Raw genomic sequence first — 16523 nt, forward strand, 5'->3', positions numbered from 1 at the left:
TAAAGTCTTTTGCTACTTTAAAGGGAGTGGGACCTTGCATCCACTTTGATGGATGATGCATTGATGATTCGCTCACGGCTCAGGGATGCAGTGTCTACATCTGCTCATTTGATTCTAGCCAAGATGTGAGAGGTTGGATGACTATATGAACTATTTTTTTCTCAAAGTTGACTTGTGAAATAATGTTTCAAAATGGTCATTTTCAAATTCGCCATTTTGAGAATTCAACTAGTCATTATTTAACACAATTAACAAACTTTTGTCATGCTGGTGTGTTTTTCGTTTTAAGCTTTGAATTAGTATATAGTTTACTAATCATGTCATACATTAATGCTCATTAATGTTTTCAAAGTGTAATAAAAGCAATGAGGCAGTTGGGATTGAGTTTTCACATTGATTTCTTCTGGCTTCATATCATAGGAAAGCTTATTTTTTGCAGTATCATAAGACAGATAAGACATACATAAAACCATCAGGCTCAGTGTATCCAGAGAGCAGCCTGATTTTGAGCAATCTTATCCTAGTTATGGTCACCAATAGTAAGTCCTAACATCTGCCCAAAATGGTAGACTTTTTTTGTGCATATGATTTGTAAGTACACCATTAGGTTCAATGTGAAATATGTCATTGTGAACACTAAGATAATGTATCACTTTATGTTTTGGTCCAGACCAGGAGAACCACACTACAAATGTAAATACTCCCGAACACACCTACTTAACCTTGTACTTAGCAGTTGAATCAGATGTGTATGAGCAGGAAAATCACCCAACTGTGTGGCCTTCCAGGTTTTCTGTCCCACTATAGAAAATATCTGAGCTGTAGGTTATTTGCAAAACAGCTCGCATTCTGTGAAAATCCTCTGATGTGTCACTATCTGTAGGGAATGTATTCATGTGAAAATTGCAACCATGCTTACTATTCTCTAAAGGTATATATTTTGCCACTCAGATTCAAGGGGGACCCAATATCACAAAAAAAATCACATTTTAAAAATTAGGTTACTGGCTCCTATTGTGCATAAGAGGGCAAGAGAGATGACAAATTAAGCCAAAAATCTTAACAGCCCACTAACAATATCAGATCATGTTATCACCCCTCTGGGGTCCAATCCAATGTTTCTATCTCTGCTTCTGTATCTTTGTGATAATCCAGCGCAGACATCCAGTTCAAACATTTCCTAAATCTGTAGAGTCGCCCTTTCCATTCCATCATATTATAATATCATATGTGACTCTCATCTGGAGTTATGAGGCTATGGAGAGGGACTGAGATACACGCCACCTCATAATGTGGAACTGGTGGATTTGTGTGTCCATCCACATTTTGAGTGAAACTGACCAATGGACACTGTAGAACTACAAAGTGCACTTTTATAGTAAGTGGATATATATATATATATATATATATATATATATATATATATATATATATATATATATATATATATATATATATATATATATATATATATATATATATCATATCAATACTACTACTATACTACAGATGTTCACTGCAGCTAAGAAGCTATATGTGCTATATGTTTACATACTATTTTGTGAGCTAGTATGCGGTTTCAGCAGCAAAACAACTAAAATATATCAGTTAATATGCTTTAAAATGAGATTTAGGCCCCTAGCCAGCACAACCGAATCAAATAAAGAGAATCAAGAAAGCCCCAAAAAGGAATAACCAACCTATTCCTTTAAATCTGGCAAATCTGTTATACTATTCAGAGAATTTATGCACACACATGCCATTCCAGACCTTGGTCATTTTAAGTTGTTTGTCTTGGCAGTGGACACACTGCAAGATTTTTGACCAAAATTTCAAAATCTTCTACAGAAAGTGAGGGTCTGTGTTTAAATAGCAGTTGTAGAAAGCGACTGAGGGAGAACAGCTCAATCCACTTAACCTGTCTGCCTGCAGGGACAAAGGAGAGCATCTTTCTCTTGCTCTCGTTTTCTCTCTCTCAGGCACACACACCACGTAGACATATAATACCAGAGTTGGGATGTAATGGAATACAAGCATTGTGAATACATATTGAGAATACAGAAATGAAGCAGCTGCATTCTGTCCCAGTGACAGTTGTAAAGACAGTGTTCAGAATACAGTTATCTTTAACATTTGTAGGAGAACATTTTTAGAATACCGACCCACTAAATTAAGGAATATACAAATCTTTTAAAACTATAATAACTATAATAAAATCAGCAGAGAGCATGTGAAGACTTCTTATTTTTACCCCTTTTCCTATTTCTGAGCACCATCGTGCCCCATGGAACTGAGTTACAAGAGTTTGTATTTGAAATCTTGAAACAGGACCTTCAAATAAAAAAAAGAACATTAACAGGCTACTTGCAGTGGTCGGTAGGTGACCCTTTCAGTATGCAATGATAGCAGAGGAGGGTTAGTTCAGAAACCTCACTATTTATATTTAGAACATCAAATGCTTTCAAAGAGGGGGATGCAAATTATTTATTATTACACATCTTTGGTGATATGAAACTGAGGTCAGCTATTCACCAGCTACCTTAAATGGAGCAGCAGTTACATTCTGGCACTTCAGATGTCAGTACTCCTGGACTGTTTAAGGTGGACCAGTAAATTTAACTAGCGATTTTTTTATTCTTGTTATGGAGAAAAGGTTCATAATACATTTAAACAACATTAAACTAAGGTAATGAAAAGGTTATTGTAAATTGTACAGGAGAAAAAAAAATATTTTTTGGGTTTCTGTGAAAAATACTCTTTTTTGGGTGTGCCTCTAAAAAACCTCTGCTAAGTAGCCCTAGCACTTCACCCAACAACTTTATCTCAACAAAAATCAGGACCCCCTGTCCCTAGGCATGAATGTGTACAACAGGTGCTGAAATGGGATTGGGCCTTTCTCTAAAGAAGAACTGAAAAATGGCTTCTTTACGATCACTGAAATTCCTACTAAAGCCTGAGGAGACTGATAAATCACTATGATGAGCTATTTATTAATCTGAGTGTTAATAATCACTTTTGAGGCATGACTGAACTGAGTAGTGGACATAAGTGATTGGCAGCAAGTTACATACCTATCATGAACAGAATATCACATAGTTGCTCATTTTAAAGTAAAATTAGCAAGATTTTGTTATTGGATATGGCAAATTATTGTCTTAAGTCATGAAAGGGGAGTGGGATTATTGGAGCAGCAATTGAATTATGGGAGCAGCAATGGAGTGAAGAAGGTAATATGAGTCAAAATAACGTTAAGAATTTTCTATTTATATTTGTATTAATTAGGGAATGTCTTCTAATCTCCCAAGACTGAGACAAATCAGGAAACGTTCCCACTGCATAATGCATGAGAAAGGAAGTGGTATCTAGGACTTTGAGGCAACTACAGCATGCAGCCAGGACAAGTTTATTTATATAGCACCTTTCATGCTCTGGGGTCATTCATAGTGCTTTACAAATGATGAAATACAATAAGTCAATCATTTAAATTATTATTTATAAAATGACATAAAGAGATTAGATATGAAAAACATGACTAACACTATAGATTTTAAAGGAAAAAAAAATCAATAAAATGAAAAAATTAGGAACGGGGCTGGCTTAAAAAAAAAAAAAAGCTGATTCGTCATGAGTCTCCAAAAGTATTTGTGGGCAAAATATGGCCTCGGAAATACACAGCCTTGTTCAGCTCAGAAGTGACCCAATATAGCCTACCTTCCACTGGAGACCCTCCCATTTTTTAAAAGCAATCTAATTGTGGAAAAATCTGTAAGTAGGGCAGGTCTACTCTCACTGCCCATCTGTCATTATCTGGACAGTAGAAACAGAGTTATAAAAGTGGATCAGCAAAAAAAAATCCATTCTATACACCAAATCTACACCCCTCACAATCAGACTACAGGAGACCTTACACCTTGATCTGGAATTTACTGAAGGAGGTGGAGACGAAATCCTCAGGCAAACAAACGAGCATTTAATTAGGCAAACTGTGAGCTCTCAGCCAATATAAACAAATGAATACCCAAGTAAACTAGTGCTTGCTGAAAAGTTGTGCAAGGGCAGGACAGGGCATTCTGAAATAGCTCAGAAAGCTGGAAGCAGGTCAGCAGCAGTAAGACACAGGTGCACATTATAAAAGAACAACATGATGGACAAAAACAATAGCCAAGGATAAAAGATGAGCTATTTCTGTCCCTTAGCCCTTCCTTCTCAATCAAATAATTTGTGAAAGATGGAAGATGCAGGTGATTGGCTTGTTTTGTGTTGTGGAAAATGAGGCTGGATAAGCAGACCCAGTTCTGTCTATATTTGTGTGATATATGAGGCCTGTACATGCAGCTGCTCATGCTGTACTGCACACAATCATTATATAGGTGCTTACAAAGCGCTGGCTTTGGGTTTATTTGTGTTAACATATGTATTAGAGTATTTATGGAGTCGAGAAATTGAATGTAAAAATGGTCAGATATGTGCATTAAATGTACACTGTATGGCCAAAAGTATTTGGATACCTGATCATCACACCAATATGAGCTTGTTGGACATTTCATTCCATAGCTATGGACTTAGTCCCCCTTTGCAGCTATAACAGTCTCTAATCTTCTGGGAAGCTTTCTACAAAAGTCTGTGGGTATTTGTGCAGATTTAGTCAAAAGAGCACTTGTGAAGTCAGACACCAGACACTGATGTTGGACGAGAGGGCCCGGCTTGCAAGCAACGTTCTAGTTCTCCCAAAGGTGCTCAACGAGGTTGTGGTCAGGCCTCTTTGCAGGCCACTGGAGTTCTTCCACACCAAACCCATCAAGGCATGTCTTTATGGACCTTGCTTTGTGCACAGGGGCACAGTCACACAAGAACAGGAAAGGGCCTTCCCCAAACTGCTGTTCAAATTGGAAGCATATAATTGTGCAAAATGTCTGTTCTGTAGCATTAACATCAACCTTCACTGGAACTAAGGGGCTTAAATAAGGGGCTTAAAAACAGCCCCGGCTCATTATCCCTCCTGAACCAAACTTTAATCTTGGCACTATGTGTTCCTGTACATAGCATTCTTCTGCCATCCATCAAACCCAGATTCATCCACCAGAGTGCCAGATCATCACTCTAGAGAACATGTTTCCACTGCTCCATAGTCCAGTGACAACATGATTTACATCACTCCAGCTGATTCGGAACTCTGTATAGAATAGAATAGAATAGAATAGAATAGAATAGAATTCAACTTTATTGCCATTGCGTATGTTGCAAGTACAAAGCAACGAAATGCAGTTTGCATCCATCCAGAAGTGCTTAGCAGAAATATAAATATGTATGTTACAAATGTACAGTAAGTATAGTATATACAGGTTAAAATATGAGGGGGTATAGACATGAAGGGGGTTATACAGGTTATAAACAAGAATGTACAGGTTATAAATATGAAGGGTTATAAAGTACTATGAACTATGAATAAATATGAAGGGGTATGGAGTGAAGGGGTATGGAGTGATGCAATGGAGGATAGACTTTTTATGTGCTAAGTGCTTCAGTGAATTTGCATGTTCTATTGCTTTGTGGCTTAACTGTTGTTGCTCTGAGATGCTTTCATTTCACAATAATATAATTTACAGTTGACAGTGGCAGATTTGGCAGAAATTTCATAAACTGACTTGTGGCAGAGGTGGCATACTATGAAAATACCACCCTTGCCATCCTATGATGTCACTGAGCTCATTTTTCTATGACCCATTTGACTACCAGTGTTTGTCTATGTGCTTGATTTTATACTGTTAGCAATGGTCTCAACTGTTAGCAATGGTCATAATAATTAGGAGGCATGTCCACATAGTCAACATTTGAAGAAGTTTTGTATTTTTGGTTTTTTTTTCTGGAAACTTTATACTGAATAATCAGCAATAAAAAAATGCCTTTGGCAAGAAAACTTATTTACTCAACATATATAAATAATTCCGTGACCCTAACTGGATTAAGCGGTCAACGACAATGATATATAATAATTACAAGTAAAAAAAATGTTCCCAGATGAAAATATGCATAAATGCTCACAAACTACACAAAAATACCTTAGGCGTGTTGTTGTAATTGATGCAACATTCTTAAATATAGCTCAAAGCAACCTTTTGGTTACATGAGAATCTTTTAACACATTTCTGTCGAACACGCAATGTGCTCTAAAAACAGTCCGCTTGATCACAAGTCTTGAGAAGGGAAGAACAGAATGTGTCAGATGAAGGAAAATAAGGCCAGTTAATGAGGACAGCTAAATATACCACTCCAGGAGTCCCCCCCATCTCTCTCTTTCAAGGTTACCCAGCTATCATCCCACAAGGGCAGTTTTTATAGCAGTATAGCAGTAGACAGGGACCATCACGACTTCCTGTTGACCAGTCCACATCTCCTAGAAGCTAAAGTCAGGTTGGTTGACAGTCCTCACAATGTTTTGGGTCATATTAAGGTATCCAGTATATACTTACTGTATTTAAATACTGCTGAACTTCCCCCTAATCGATTGAATCTACCATCTACTGTTAAAGTTTTTTTAGAATTTCATTTTTATATTATTAATTCCATGCCTGCTGTTTCCATGGTTACCCTAAACCCATTCCATAGTTATGCTGCACAGGTTTCCTAGGTTATGTTAGACTCATTCCATTGTTTTGCTACAACTGTTTCCATGGTTACGCTATATCCATTTGCATGGTTCGGCTACACTTGTTTCCATGGTTATGCTGCACCCATTCCATAGCTATGCTACACTTGTTTCCATGGTTACATTACTCCCACTCCATAGTTATGCTACACGTTTCCATGGTTACACTATACCCATTTCTATAGTTATGTAACACTTGTTTCCATGGTTAAACTATACTCGTTTCATTGTTTTGCTACAACTGTTTCCATGGTTATGCTACATCCATTCCATAGCTATGCTACAATTGCTTCCATGGTTATGCTACACCCACTCTATCTTTGTGATGCATGTTTCCATAGTTACACTACACCCATTCAATGGTTATGCTACAACTGTTTCCATGGTTATGCTGCACCCATTCCATATGCTACAATTGTTTCCATGGTTACACTACATCCACTCCATAGTTATGCTACACATGTTTCCATAATGCCAAGTGTGGGCTAGAGGGGTATAAAGCCCCCCAGCATTGGGCTGTGGAGTAGCTCCATTCAATACGTTTGGGATGAGTTGGAATGATCCAGAACTGACCATTCAACATCAGTCTGTGACCTCACTAGTGCTCAATCAAATCCTCACAACAATGTTCCAAAATCCAGTGTCAAGAGAGGCATGTAAGCTGTGGCAAAGGAGGAGACAAACCTGATTTTGGAATTGTCTTATAGGTGAATAAGTATCTTATCTTATAATAGAACAAAACTACCCAAATTAACCATCACACAAACTCACCTGCACATCAAATTTAATGCTTCCATGTCTACTTCTGTACCTTTATGATAATCTAGTGCAGAAATACAGTTCAAATATTTCCTGAATCTGTAGAGTTGTTCTTTCTGTTCCATCTTATCATGTGATCATTGGTGACTCACATCCAGAGTTATGAGCCTATGAAGAGGGGTGAGATACATGTCATCTGCCTCTCACCATGTGGAACTGGTGATTCATGTGTCCGTTACATTTTAAAAGCTATTGTGGTAATAGGCCTTGACTGTGTTTAATTTGAAGAGATTGGCTTATTATTTGATAAATGCCTACAGCATTCACATTGGTAAAAACCATATGCTCGTTCCAGATTATTCCTATGCTAATATATGCATGCACTTTTTAAAATAGGGAAGTAGAGCCTGCAGGTGGACAAAGTACTTCAAATGATAATGTATTTTTCTTGCTCTGAGAGGACTTAAATATAAAAAAAATGAAGCATCAGCTATCAACAACATAAAGTAATTTAGCCTCATGCGCCATTCCTCACTCCTCTTTCAGCATGCTAATAGCCTGATGTCTTTGGAAGGCAGTCATATGTGACAAGGTCTTTAATGCCCCCCTGCCCCCCCCCCTCTTTCTCTCTGTCTCAGCGAATGGCATAGTATTTCACTCTTAATTAAACATTTCAGTAAGACATTCTTCAGCTGCGGTGGAAAGATTGACTCTCTGAACTCTTCCATGTTCTTTCACGCTCAGCTGCCTGATTCATACAAACATAATAAATGTTTGAACTCAGTAAAACTCGTTCATTTGGTGATTTATGGCGTGTTGTTTGTACAAAGGGGTGGACTCACATGGCACGATTATATCTAAACATCTCAGTTTAATAAGATCAAGAGAAGGCTCAGATTAGTAAACATCAAATTTTACAGGACTTGATTTTTGTTTGCATGGGATTGCTGGCAGTCCGAAAGAAAGAGGCATTTTAGTTGAGAAATTATTTTTGGAAAAGTTGCAGAAATGTTTTAGTACAGATGTAGTTTCCTGTGAGCACAAGTGGAGTTTCTGTGAAGTGCCAGTGAAATTTCCCAGGTGTACAGGTGGAGGTTCTTAGGTGGAGTTTCCCAGATGTACAGGTGGAGGAACCCAGGTGGGTTTTCCCATGAGTAAAGGTAGTACCTAGTACAGATGAAGTTACCCATGAGTACAAGCAGAGTTTCCCAAATGTGCAGGTGAAGGTACCCAGGTGTAGTTTCTGATGAGAACAGACAGAGTTGCACATATACAGAAGGAGTTTGGAGTGCACTTACCCAGGTGTACAGGTGTAGTTGTCCAGGGGAAGTGACCCATGACCACAGGTGGAGTTACCCACGAGTACAAATGGAGTTTCCCAGATATACATATGGAGTTTTCCATGCACAGGGGTAGTTTCCCAGATGTAAATATAGGTGCGTAAGCATACAGGTGGAGTTGATCAGGGGGAGTTATCTCTGAACATCAGCAGAGATACCCAGGTAGTAGCAAATCCTAATGGTCAGCAATATGTTAGAGATTTACTGGTTTTAATACATAGTTACTTTATGCTGTGAAGACACATTATGTTTTTTTGTTTTTTCTTATAAGAGGTTTAAATTGAGAGGAATAAAAATTATTACTATATTTTTTTGATTACAGGCAAATTATTTTAGCATTAGAGAGCATTCATGACAAGAAATCTGTGAAAGAAATTAGATATTTGAATGTTTTTAGAGCCATTAACTGTTTTCACATTAAGCACTTTAGAAGCCAGGGCGGTTGGCCTGGGATCGCAAAGGTTCAGTTACCATGTGTTTTTTAAACCCACAGTACAAGGAATGCTCTCTTTGGAGTATAGGTCATCTCAGACTGTTGTAGTTGATTAACACCATGAATTGGGGTTGTAAGAGCCAGCATTCTAGTACTTAAAGGCAGAGAATAAGAGCAAGGTTACATAACAGCCTGCTGTACTGTAAAAGGTGGCCCTTTCCTCAGATAGCCTATTTTCACCGTTCACATGTACTGTTCCACAATAAGGCTGAAATAATGCTGTGATAAGGTTGAAATAATCCAAAAATAGATCTAAAATAAGGCTATAGTAAAAATCTGGTTGTATTAAGGCTGAAATAAGCCTGAAATTAATTTGAAATAAAGATAAAACAAGGCTATTGTAAGGCTATAATAATGCTGTAATAGGGATATAATAAGTCTGTAATACAAATGAAATAAGTCTGAAATAAAGCTAAAATAAGGGTGAAAAAAGGCTATAATGGTGCTGAAATAAGGTTGTAACATGGCTGCATTGGGATCAATAATGTCCAAATAAATCTGAAATAAAGCCACCACAAGGATGAAATAAGGCTATATAGATAAGGCTTTAATGTGAATGAAATAAGGCTAAAATAAGACTAAATAAGCCTGTATTAAGACCGAAATCAAGCTGAATAAGGCTATAATAAAGCTCTAATCAAGTTGAAATATTTTGTTGTGAGCCTGAAATAAGGCTGAAAAAGAAGTATTTTAAGGCTGAAATAAGGTTATAATAAGGTTTTAATTTGGCTGAATATAGAGCTGTAATAATGTTCAAATAAGCCTGTAACAAGGCTGATGTAAGGAAGAAAGAATGTTATAAGAGCCAGCATTGTACTATAATAAAGCAATACTATAACAAAGTTCTGTTAAAACTAGAATATAAGGCTTAAGTAAATCTGATTTAAGGCTAAAACAAGGCTGTGGCTGTTTCACGGCTGTAATAAGGTCAAAGTAAGGATGTAATGGGGTCATACCAATCAGCATTCTACTATATTGCTATACTATTTAAAATTCTTTTGTAATCTACTATCTAAGGCTGTAACAAGGCTGAAATATGACTATAATGAACCAATATTTAGGGTGCAATTAAACTGTAATGAGACAAATAAGATTGCTGTAATAAAGCTTTATAAAGGAAAAAAATAAGGCTGCAATAAGACTGAAAGAAGGATATAATGAGGTCATACGAAGCAGCGTTGTACTATGCTGAGCCATACTATAATAAGATTTTATTATAATCAACTGTGTAAGGCTATAATAAGGCTTAGAAAGACGGCAATGAGACTGTTGTAATAAGGCTGAAACAAAGCTGTAATAAGGCGACAGTAAGAATGAAACGGGATCATCCGAGTCAGTGTTCTACCACTTAAAGACGGAGAATTTCAGCAGGAGTTATGTAACAGCCTGCTGTGCGGTAAAAGACGGCACTCTCCTCAGGTATATTCACAATTCATGCTGCACTAATCCATGCTGAGGTTGTAGAGCTTGTGCAGCAGCGGGGAACGCAGGCTGTGTTGGTACAAACGCAGACGACTCTGTCAGAGAGTGCATGTGAGCTGGAGAGGAAATGAGTCATTGGATCTAAAACCACCTCAGCGGCATTTCCTGCTCCTCTCTCTCACCTCGTCAATACATCTGTTAACGCCTACGCTCAATCAATACTCTCCAACTGCCCACACTCACCTCTGCTGACCCTCAGCCTCACCTCAAACACACAGCACTAGGTATGAATAATATACCACCAAAAGTCTGGGACACCTCCTTCCAAAGCTTCAATCTTCTCGCTGTTTCTTTACAATTAAGCAAGAAAAAATACCACAAATACCTGCACAGGTTCAGTTTATCATAAAGCTACATGATGCTTTGTGTGTAGAGCAGGTTTTGAGCACCATGGGTTTCTTTTAAGTACTGGTTCCTCTCAGTGCGTGTTCCTCACACTCTTAGGGAGGTTCTCCTTTTGTGTCTTGGTTCTTTCTCATGCTCTTAGAGAGATTCTCCTTTTAAATCTTGGTTCCTCTCAGTGGTTCTTCCTCATGCTCTTGGGAAGATTCTTCTTCTGAGTCTTGGTTCCTCTCAGTGGTTCTTCCTCACGCTCTTAGGGAGGTTCTCCTTTTGTGTCTTGGTTCTTTCTCATGCTCTTAGAGAGATTCTACTTTTAAATCTTGGTTCCTCTCAGTGGTTCTTCCTCATGCTCTTGGGAAGATTCTTCTTCTGAGTCTTGGTTCCTCTCAGTGGTTCTTCCTCACGCTCTTAGGGAGGTTCTCCTTTTGTGTCTTGGTTCTTTCTCATGCTCTTAGAGAGATTCTACTTTTAAATCTTGGTTCCTCGCAGTGGTTCTTCCTCATGCTCTTGGGAAGATTCTTCTTCTGAGTCTTGGTTCCTCTCAGTGGTTCTTCCTCATGCTCTTAGAGTTTTCCTGTTACTGCCAGATACTTCTACTTGGACCTTGATTTCTTGAAAACTATAGACTTAATTTTAAACATTTGTTACAACATAATTTGTGTCACGCATTCGGCCGTCTCGGACAAAGAAACAGACTTCATCTCTCAGAGTGCCCTGGGAGATCACATGACGGATCATGTGCCTGCGGACTCTTAGAGAACTCTAACTCCCAAGAATCCATGGAAGATCACATGTTTTCCCAACAGTCCTATCAGCAATCTCAGTCCCCAGATTACTGACTCACTATACCTGTACACATTAGTCTGTTTAGAGTATTTAAGCCTGGGCTTCAGATAGACACATTGCGAGGTATTGCTATGCGATCACCGAGCGTTTACAGTCTGTCTTGTTTGTATTTCCTATGTTCTGAACCTTTGCCATGTTTCTCTGGTTTTTGACTCTTGCCAAGCCCTCTTGTACAGTTGCTTGTTTGGACTGATCTGTGCATGACCTGTGGATTCGACTCTGACTTTGATTTGTGTTTTGCCTATTTTTGGATCATCTCATTACTTGGTGATTAAACTCTATCTCCTTTTTATCTGCAAGCGTCTGGTACTCTGTCCTGCCATTACAATTTGTTCAAAGTGCTACATGAATAATTTGAACTGTACTGGAAAAAAAAAAAATGTGTGGTCTTTGGCAGTATTTCAGAGGTAATACTGTCAATAATATTTGCTGCTAAAATGCATGTGATACTGTTTTCCTCTAAAAAAACTTGAACCTTTTATTGAGCAGTGTATTATGCTCAGAAAACTCAACCAGAACTATGGAAAAAAAACTGCTGTTTTCTGAATGCACGTCTTTAACTCGTTTTTACCGTTTGGCTACAGCCTAACATACTAGTCTTCTACAGATGGTAAGAACATATGACTGCATGAGGTTCAGATGACTTAATTTAGCATTTCATGGTAGTTTAAACAACAATTTTAAGTTTACTCAACAATGACACTCTTGACTATTCGATGTTTGAATAGATTCAGAGCATGTTTTTAAGGGACATGTTGAAATTGATTGATTTCCCCATTTTTCCATGATCGATCTGCTCATAATTTTATTAGAGATGACAGTACTGCCAAGCCATCCCATTATCTGTGGGACAATGTACATATTCCCTCAAAGGTACAACAGTGGTTTTAAGGTCCAACTGTGTACCTTAAATAAGCTTTTCCAGGTGAAAAGTACATATCCGTAATAAAAAGCGTGGAGACGAGACGGGGTGTGTGGAGTCAATACAGCTTAGAAAATATAATTTCATTATATTATGATACAATTATGTTCCCTGACTAAAGGCACTGAGATGTTCCCTTGAGGGTACCACCCCACTGACAAGAGGGGCATTGCCACAGTGACAGTCTTGCCCCCTTATTTCTGAGAGTGTAGCATCTCAGGAAATTATTGTGATTAAGTGGACTTCATGAAACACTCAGCAAAAGTTTGACTCAGCCATGGCATTTAAATATCTAAGCTGTGGCTCACCTGCTGAGCTAATCCTAATAGGACTGTCCCAAAAAACAGAAGAAATGAAATCTCTGCGGTCTAAAGGAATATATTCAATATGCTGCCGATGATTAAATACAGAACACCTGATGCCATCCTGCATGGCTATTCTGAAATAGAAATAAAGGAAAACAGATTAGAAATTAAATTACCTTTATGTGATATAGTTAGTGAGTAAAAGTGTTTTCATCATGGCAAATTCTATGAGCAAAATGACTGATTAGGATTATTGCATACCAAGGCTTATTATTCAGTAATTACTAGTGACTTCAATGCAAACTGGCTGAGCTGCTCATAGATAGCAGTGTGTAATAGGTCCACCAATGGGCCATGCATATTCCATCCATCCATCCATCCATCCATTTTCTAAGCCGCTTCCCCGTCAGGGTCACAGGGGGGTGCTGGAGCTTTTCCCAGCGGTCATCGGGCGGAAGGCAGGATACACCCTGGACAGGTCGCCAGTCCATCGCAGGGCAGACAGACAGACACAGCCAGTCACTCACACACTCACACCCAGGGGCAATTTAACACGTCCAATTGGCCTGACTGCATGTCTTTGGACTGTGGGAGGAAACCGGAGAACCCGGAGGGAACCCACACAGACACGAGGAGAACATGCAAACTCCACACAGAGAGGACCCAGTCCTTGCTGTGAGGCGACAGCGCTACACACCACACCACCGTGCCGCCCCGCCATGGATATTTAAGGGGTTAAATAATTTGATTAAACACTTGATAATTCATATAAACAAAAGCAATATTTTACTACTACTCTCAGTCTCATCACTACAGATCAGCACCTGATGACTGAATGTGATTTATAAATATGCTGATAATTAGTTAATTCTTTTTCTTAGCCATGTTTCCATTTGTAGTGAATGTAGCTGATAGGCATTCTCCATGGTATTTTGTATTTCAAAATAAAATATTGAAGTGTATTTAAAATTAATTGCAACAGTTAAAGAGTTCAATACAATGCAGTGATTGACTTGTAGCTCCAGAGCAAATATAGACACCAAACATGACCTGTATAATCAACTACACACAAAAAATAGCTCTTCAAGACTTATTTAGTAAAGAAAAATGCTTGACTAAAGGGTTCTTTGCAGGGTTCTTGAGACAGATGGAAAATGTGCTGTATAATGGTCCCATATAGCATCAAAAATGTTTTTTTTCTATTGTCAGCAGCTTGACACCATAAGTATAGCTGAACCCTTTCTGTTGCTATACAGGACCATATTCTACACATTCACCATCAACCATTTCACCATGCAAAGAACTATTTAAGCACAAAATAGTTCTATATAGCATTTTTTTTTTCCATTCCCTTTTCTAAAGAACCCTTGAAGAACTGTCTTTTTTCTGACAGTATATGGATGTGTGATTTGACCAGCGGTGCCCAAACATCTGCATATGACCGTATGTCCAGAGGTGTTTAATATCATGTTGTAATCATCTCTGTTTCTTCAGTCTGTTCGCAGTTTTCCAGAGGAGTTTATGCTATTTTTGGATTCTACGACAAGAAGTCGGTGAATACGATAACATCATTCTGCGGAACGCTGCATGTTTCCTTCATCACCCCCAGCTTCCCGCTGGATGGCACCCAGCAGTTCATCCTCCAAATGAGGCCAGACATCAAAGGGCCTCTGTTGAGCCTTATCGAGTACTACAAGTGGGACAAATTCGCCTACCTATACGACAGTGACCGAGGTAAGAGCCTGCTGGGCTTCCACTGACTAAAATGTATCCTACACAAAAGTGTATCCAAGTCTTTACCACTAATAATGAGCTGTTGTCATAGTTATTCTAGTAAATATTGTTCAAAATTCAGAATCATTTGCCATGTCTGCCACTTTTATTATTTTAAATAAAAAAAAAAATCTTTTAAAATGTGGATTTTAATGCTGTTCCCCAAAAGGGTCTTTTATGGTGTTTTCACATATAGATCCATTTAAATGACCTGAACTATATTCTGTTAAAGTGAACCTGACATGTAGCCAACTGCAAATGACCTCAGTTCTTTTTGTGTTTGCAATGTAAGTGCACTATAAAGAGGACTCAGAAAATTTCTTGTTCAGACTGCAACACGATTAGAGCTCAGACCTTGCACATCTGCCACAGTGGATTCCGTTTTCATCTGTACTGCTCACTGAAACAGTGTATTTGACAGAGCAGTGGTGAATTTTCATTTATAGTTCTGAATTGCATGCGTGCCCAGCATGGTATTATTGCTTGTCAGGGTTGCTGTCCTGTCGTAGATCACGGACAGGCTTTATCCTGAGTAGAACCTTATAAATGATCCTTGGTGGTCTGTTTTTACTTTCTGAAGTGCTGAAGACTGTGGCTGTGCATATGCTGAGCCTCAAGGTCTTCACCCTAAAGCAAAGCAAAAGCAGACTGGGGCCATTTTGTTTTCACAATGCACAAATCAGTCAAATCACAAAGTGATCCGAACAGTTTGGTTCATTTTTGGGTCCATTTAGAGGGGTCTGAGTTCATTTGCTGTGTTCACATATGCACAGAAAGCTATGGCTCAGAAGTCTGGGTCCATTTCATACACTGAATTGGCCCATGTGTGAAAACGCCCTTGGATGTTTTATCCAATAATTTATGATTTCTGTAAATGTCAGGCTATGAGAACAAACCAGACGCGCACGGATTAAAATCAAACTCAGGAATCTAAAACAAGATCTAAAAAGCAATCTATAAACAAGAAACAAAAACTGACCCATGTCAAAAACAGCTGACAATGCATTAGGGCACAAAAGCAACCTTGAAAAAAAGCCCAAAGTCAAAAAACAATAACAAAAACAACAAAAACAAAACAAAACAAAACAAACAAACAAAAAAACAAAACAAAAGAGATCACAAGCAAAAAAAAAAGTCCCAAAAACACATTAAGGTCATACACAAACAGAGAAACTGACAGGAAAGACTGCTCAGTATGCATAGTATAACACAGTGGCAATACTTATACAAATAAACTAGGTGTTAGAACTCAGGTGATGTTGAATGAGGAGGTCTGTCCTGATAGGCTGATATTATAAAACAGATCAATAATAAGTGTTTCCATAGCGATATGAATGGTGGTTCAAAAAACTATTTAGCACTGAGCTTCTTTTATACAGTGATAGGAAAACTGCAATTCCACATGCTAATCCATTTTACTGGCCAACGTGGTTATGAACACTCAATCTACAAATCTACAAATTAGATTTTTGTTGAGCTATCATTTTAAATTTTCTGTCCCTGTGTCTGTTTTTCAATGCTCTTGAAAAGTGGATTGGCCTGATACTGGAGAAAGACAAACATACTGAACTTTATTCAAAAGTCTCAAGTGAAGAGAGGCAGAACTGAGTGCAAA

General features: G+C 38.2%; 1 protein-coding gene across 6 annotated transcripts in view; it reads left to right on the forward strand.

Annotated features, from left to right (window-relative positions):
* Positions 1-16523, forward strand: part of gria2b (glutamate receptor, ionotropic, AMPA 2b) — a 68997-nt gene that overhangs the window by 12875 nt on the left and 39599 nt on the right. For all 6 annotated transcript variants that reach the window (XR_005130512.1, XM_037540281.1, XM_017682547.2 and 3 more), the window contains exon 3: positions 14630-14869. Coding sequence is in view for 5 of the 6 variants with exons in the window: in XM_037540281.1 (XP_037396178.1) it covers positions 14630-14869 (240 nt within the window). In the remaining variant the exon portion in view is untranslated. The remainder of the gene's footprint in view (positions 1-14629; positions 14870-16523) is intronic.

This window comes from Pygocentrus nattereri, chromosome 8 (genome assembly GCF_015220715.1).
Source record: "Pygocentrus nattereri isolate fPygNat1 chromosome 8, fPygNat1.pri, whole genome shotgun sequence".
Taxonomy (NCBI): Eukaryota; Metazoa; Chordata; class Actinopteri; order Characiformes; family Serrasalmidae; genus Pygocentrus; species Pygocentrus nattereri.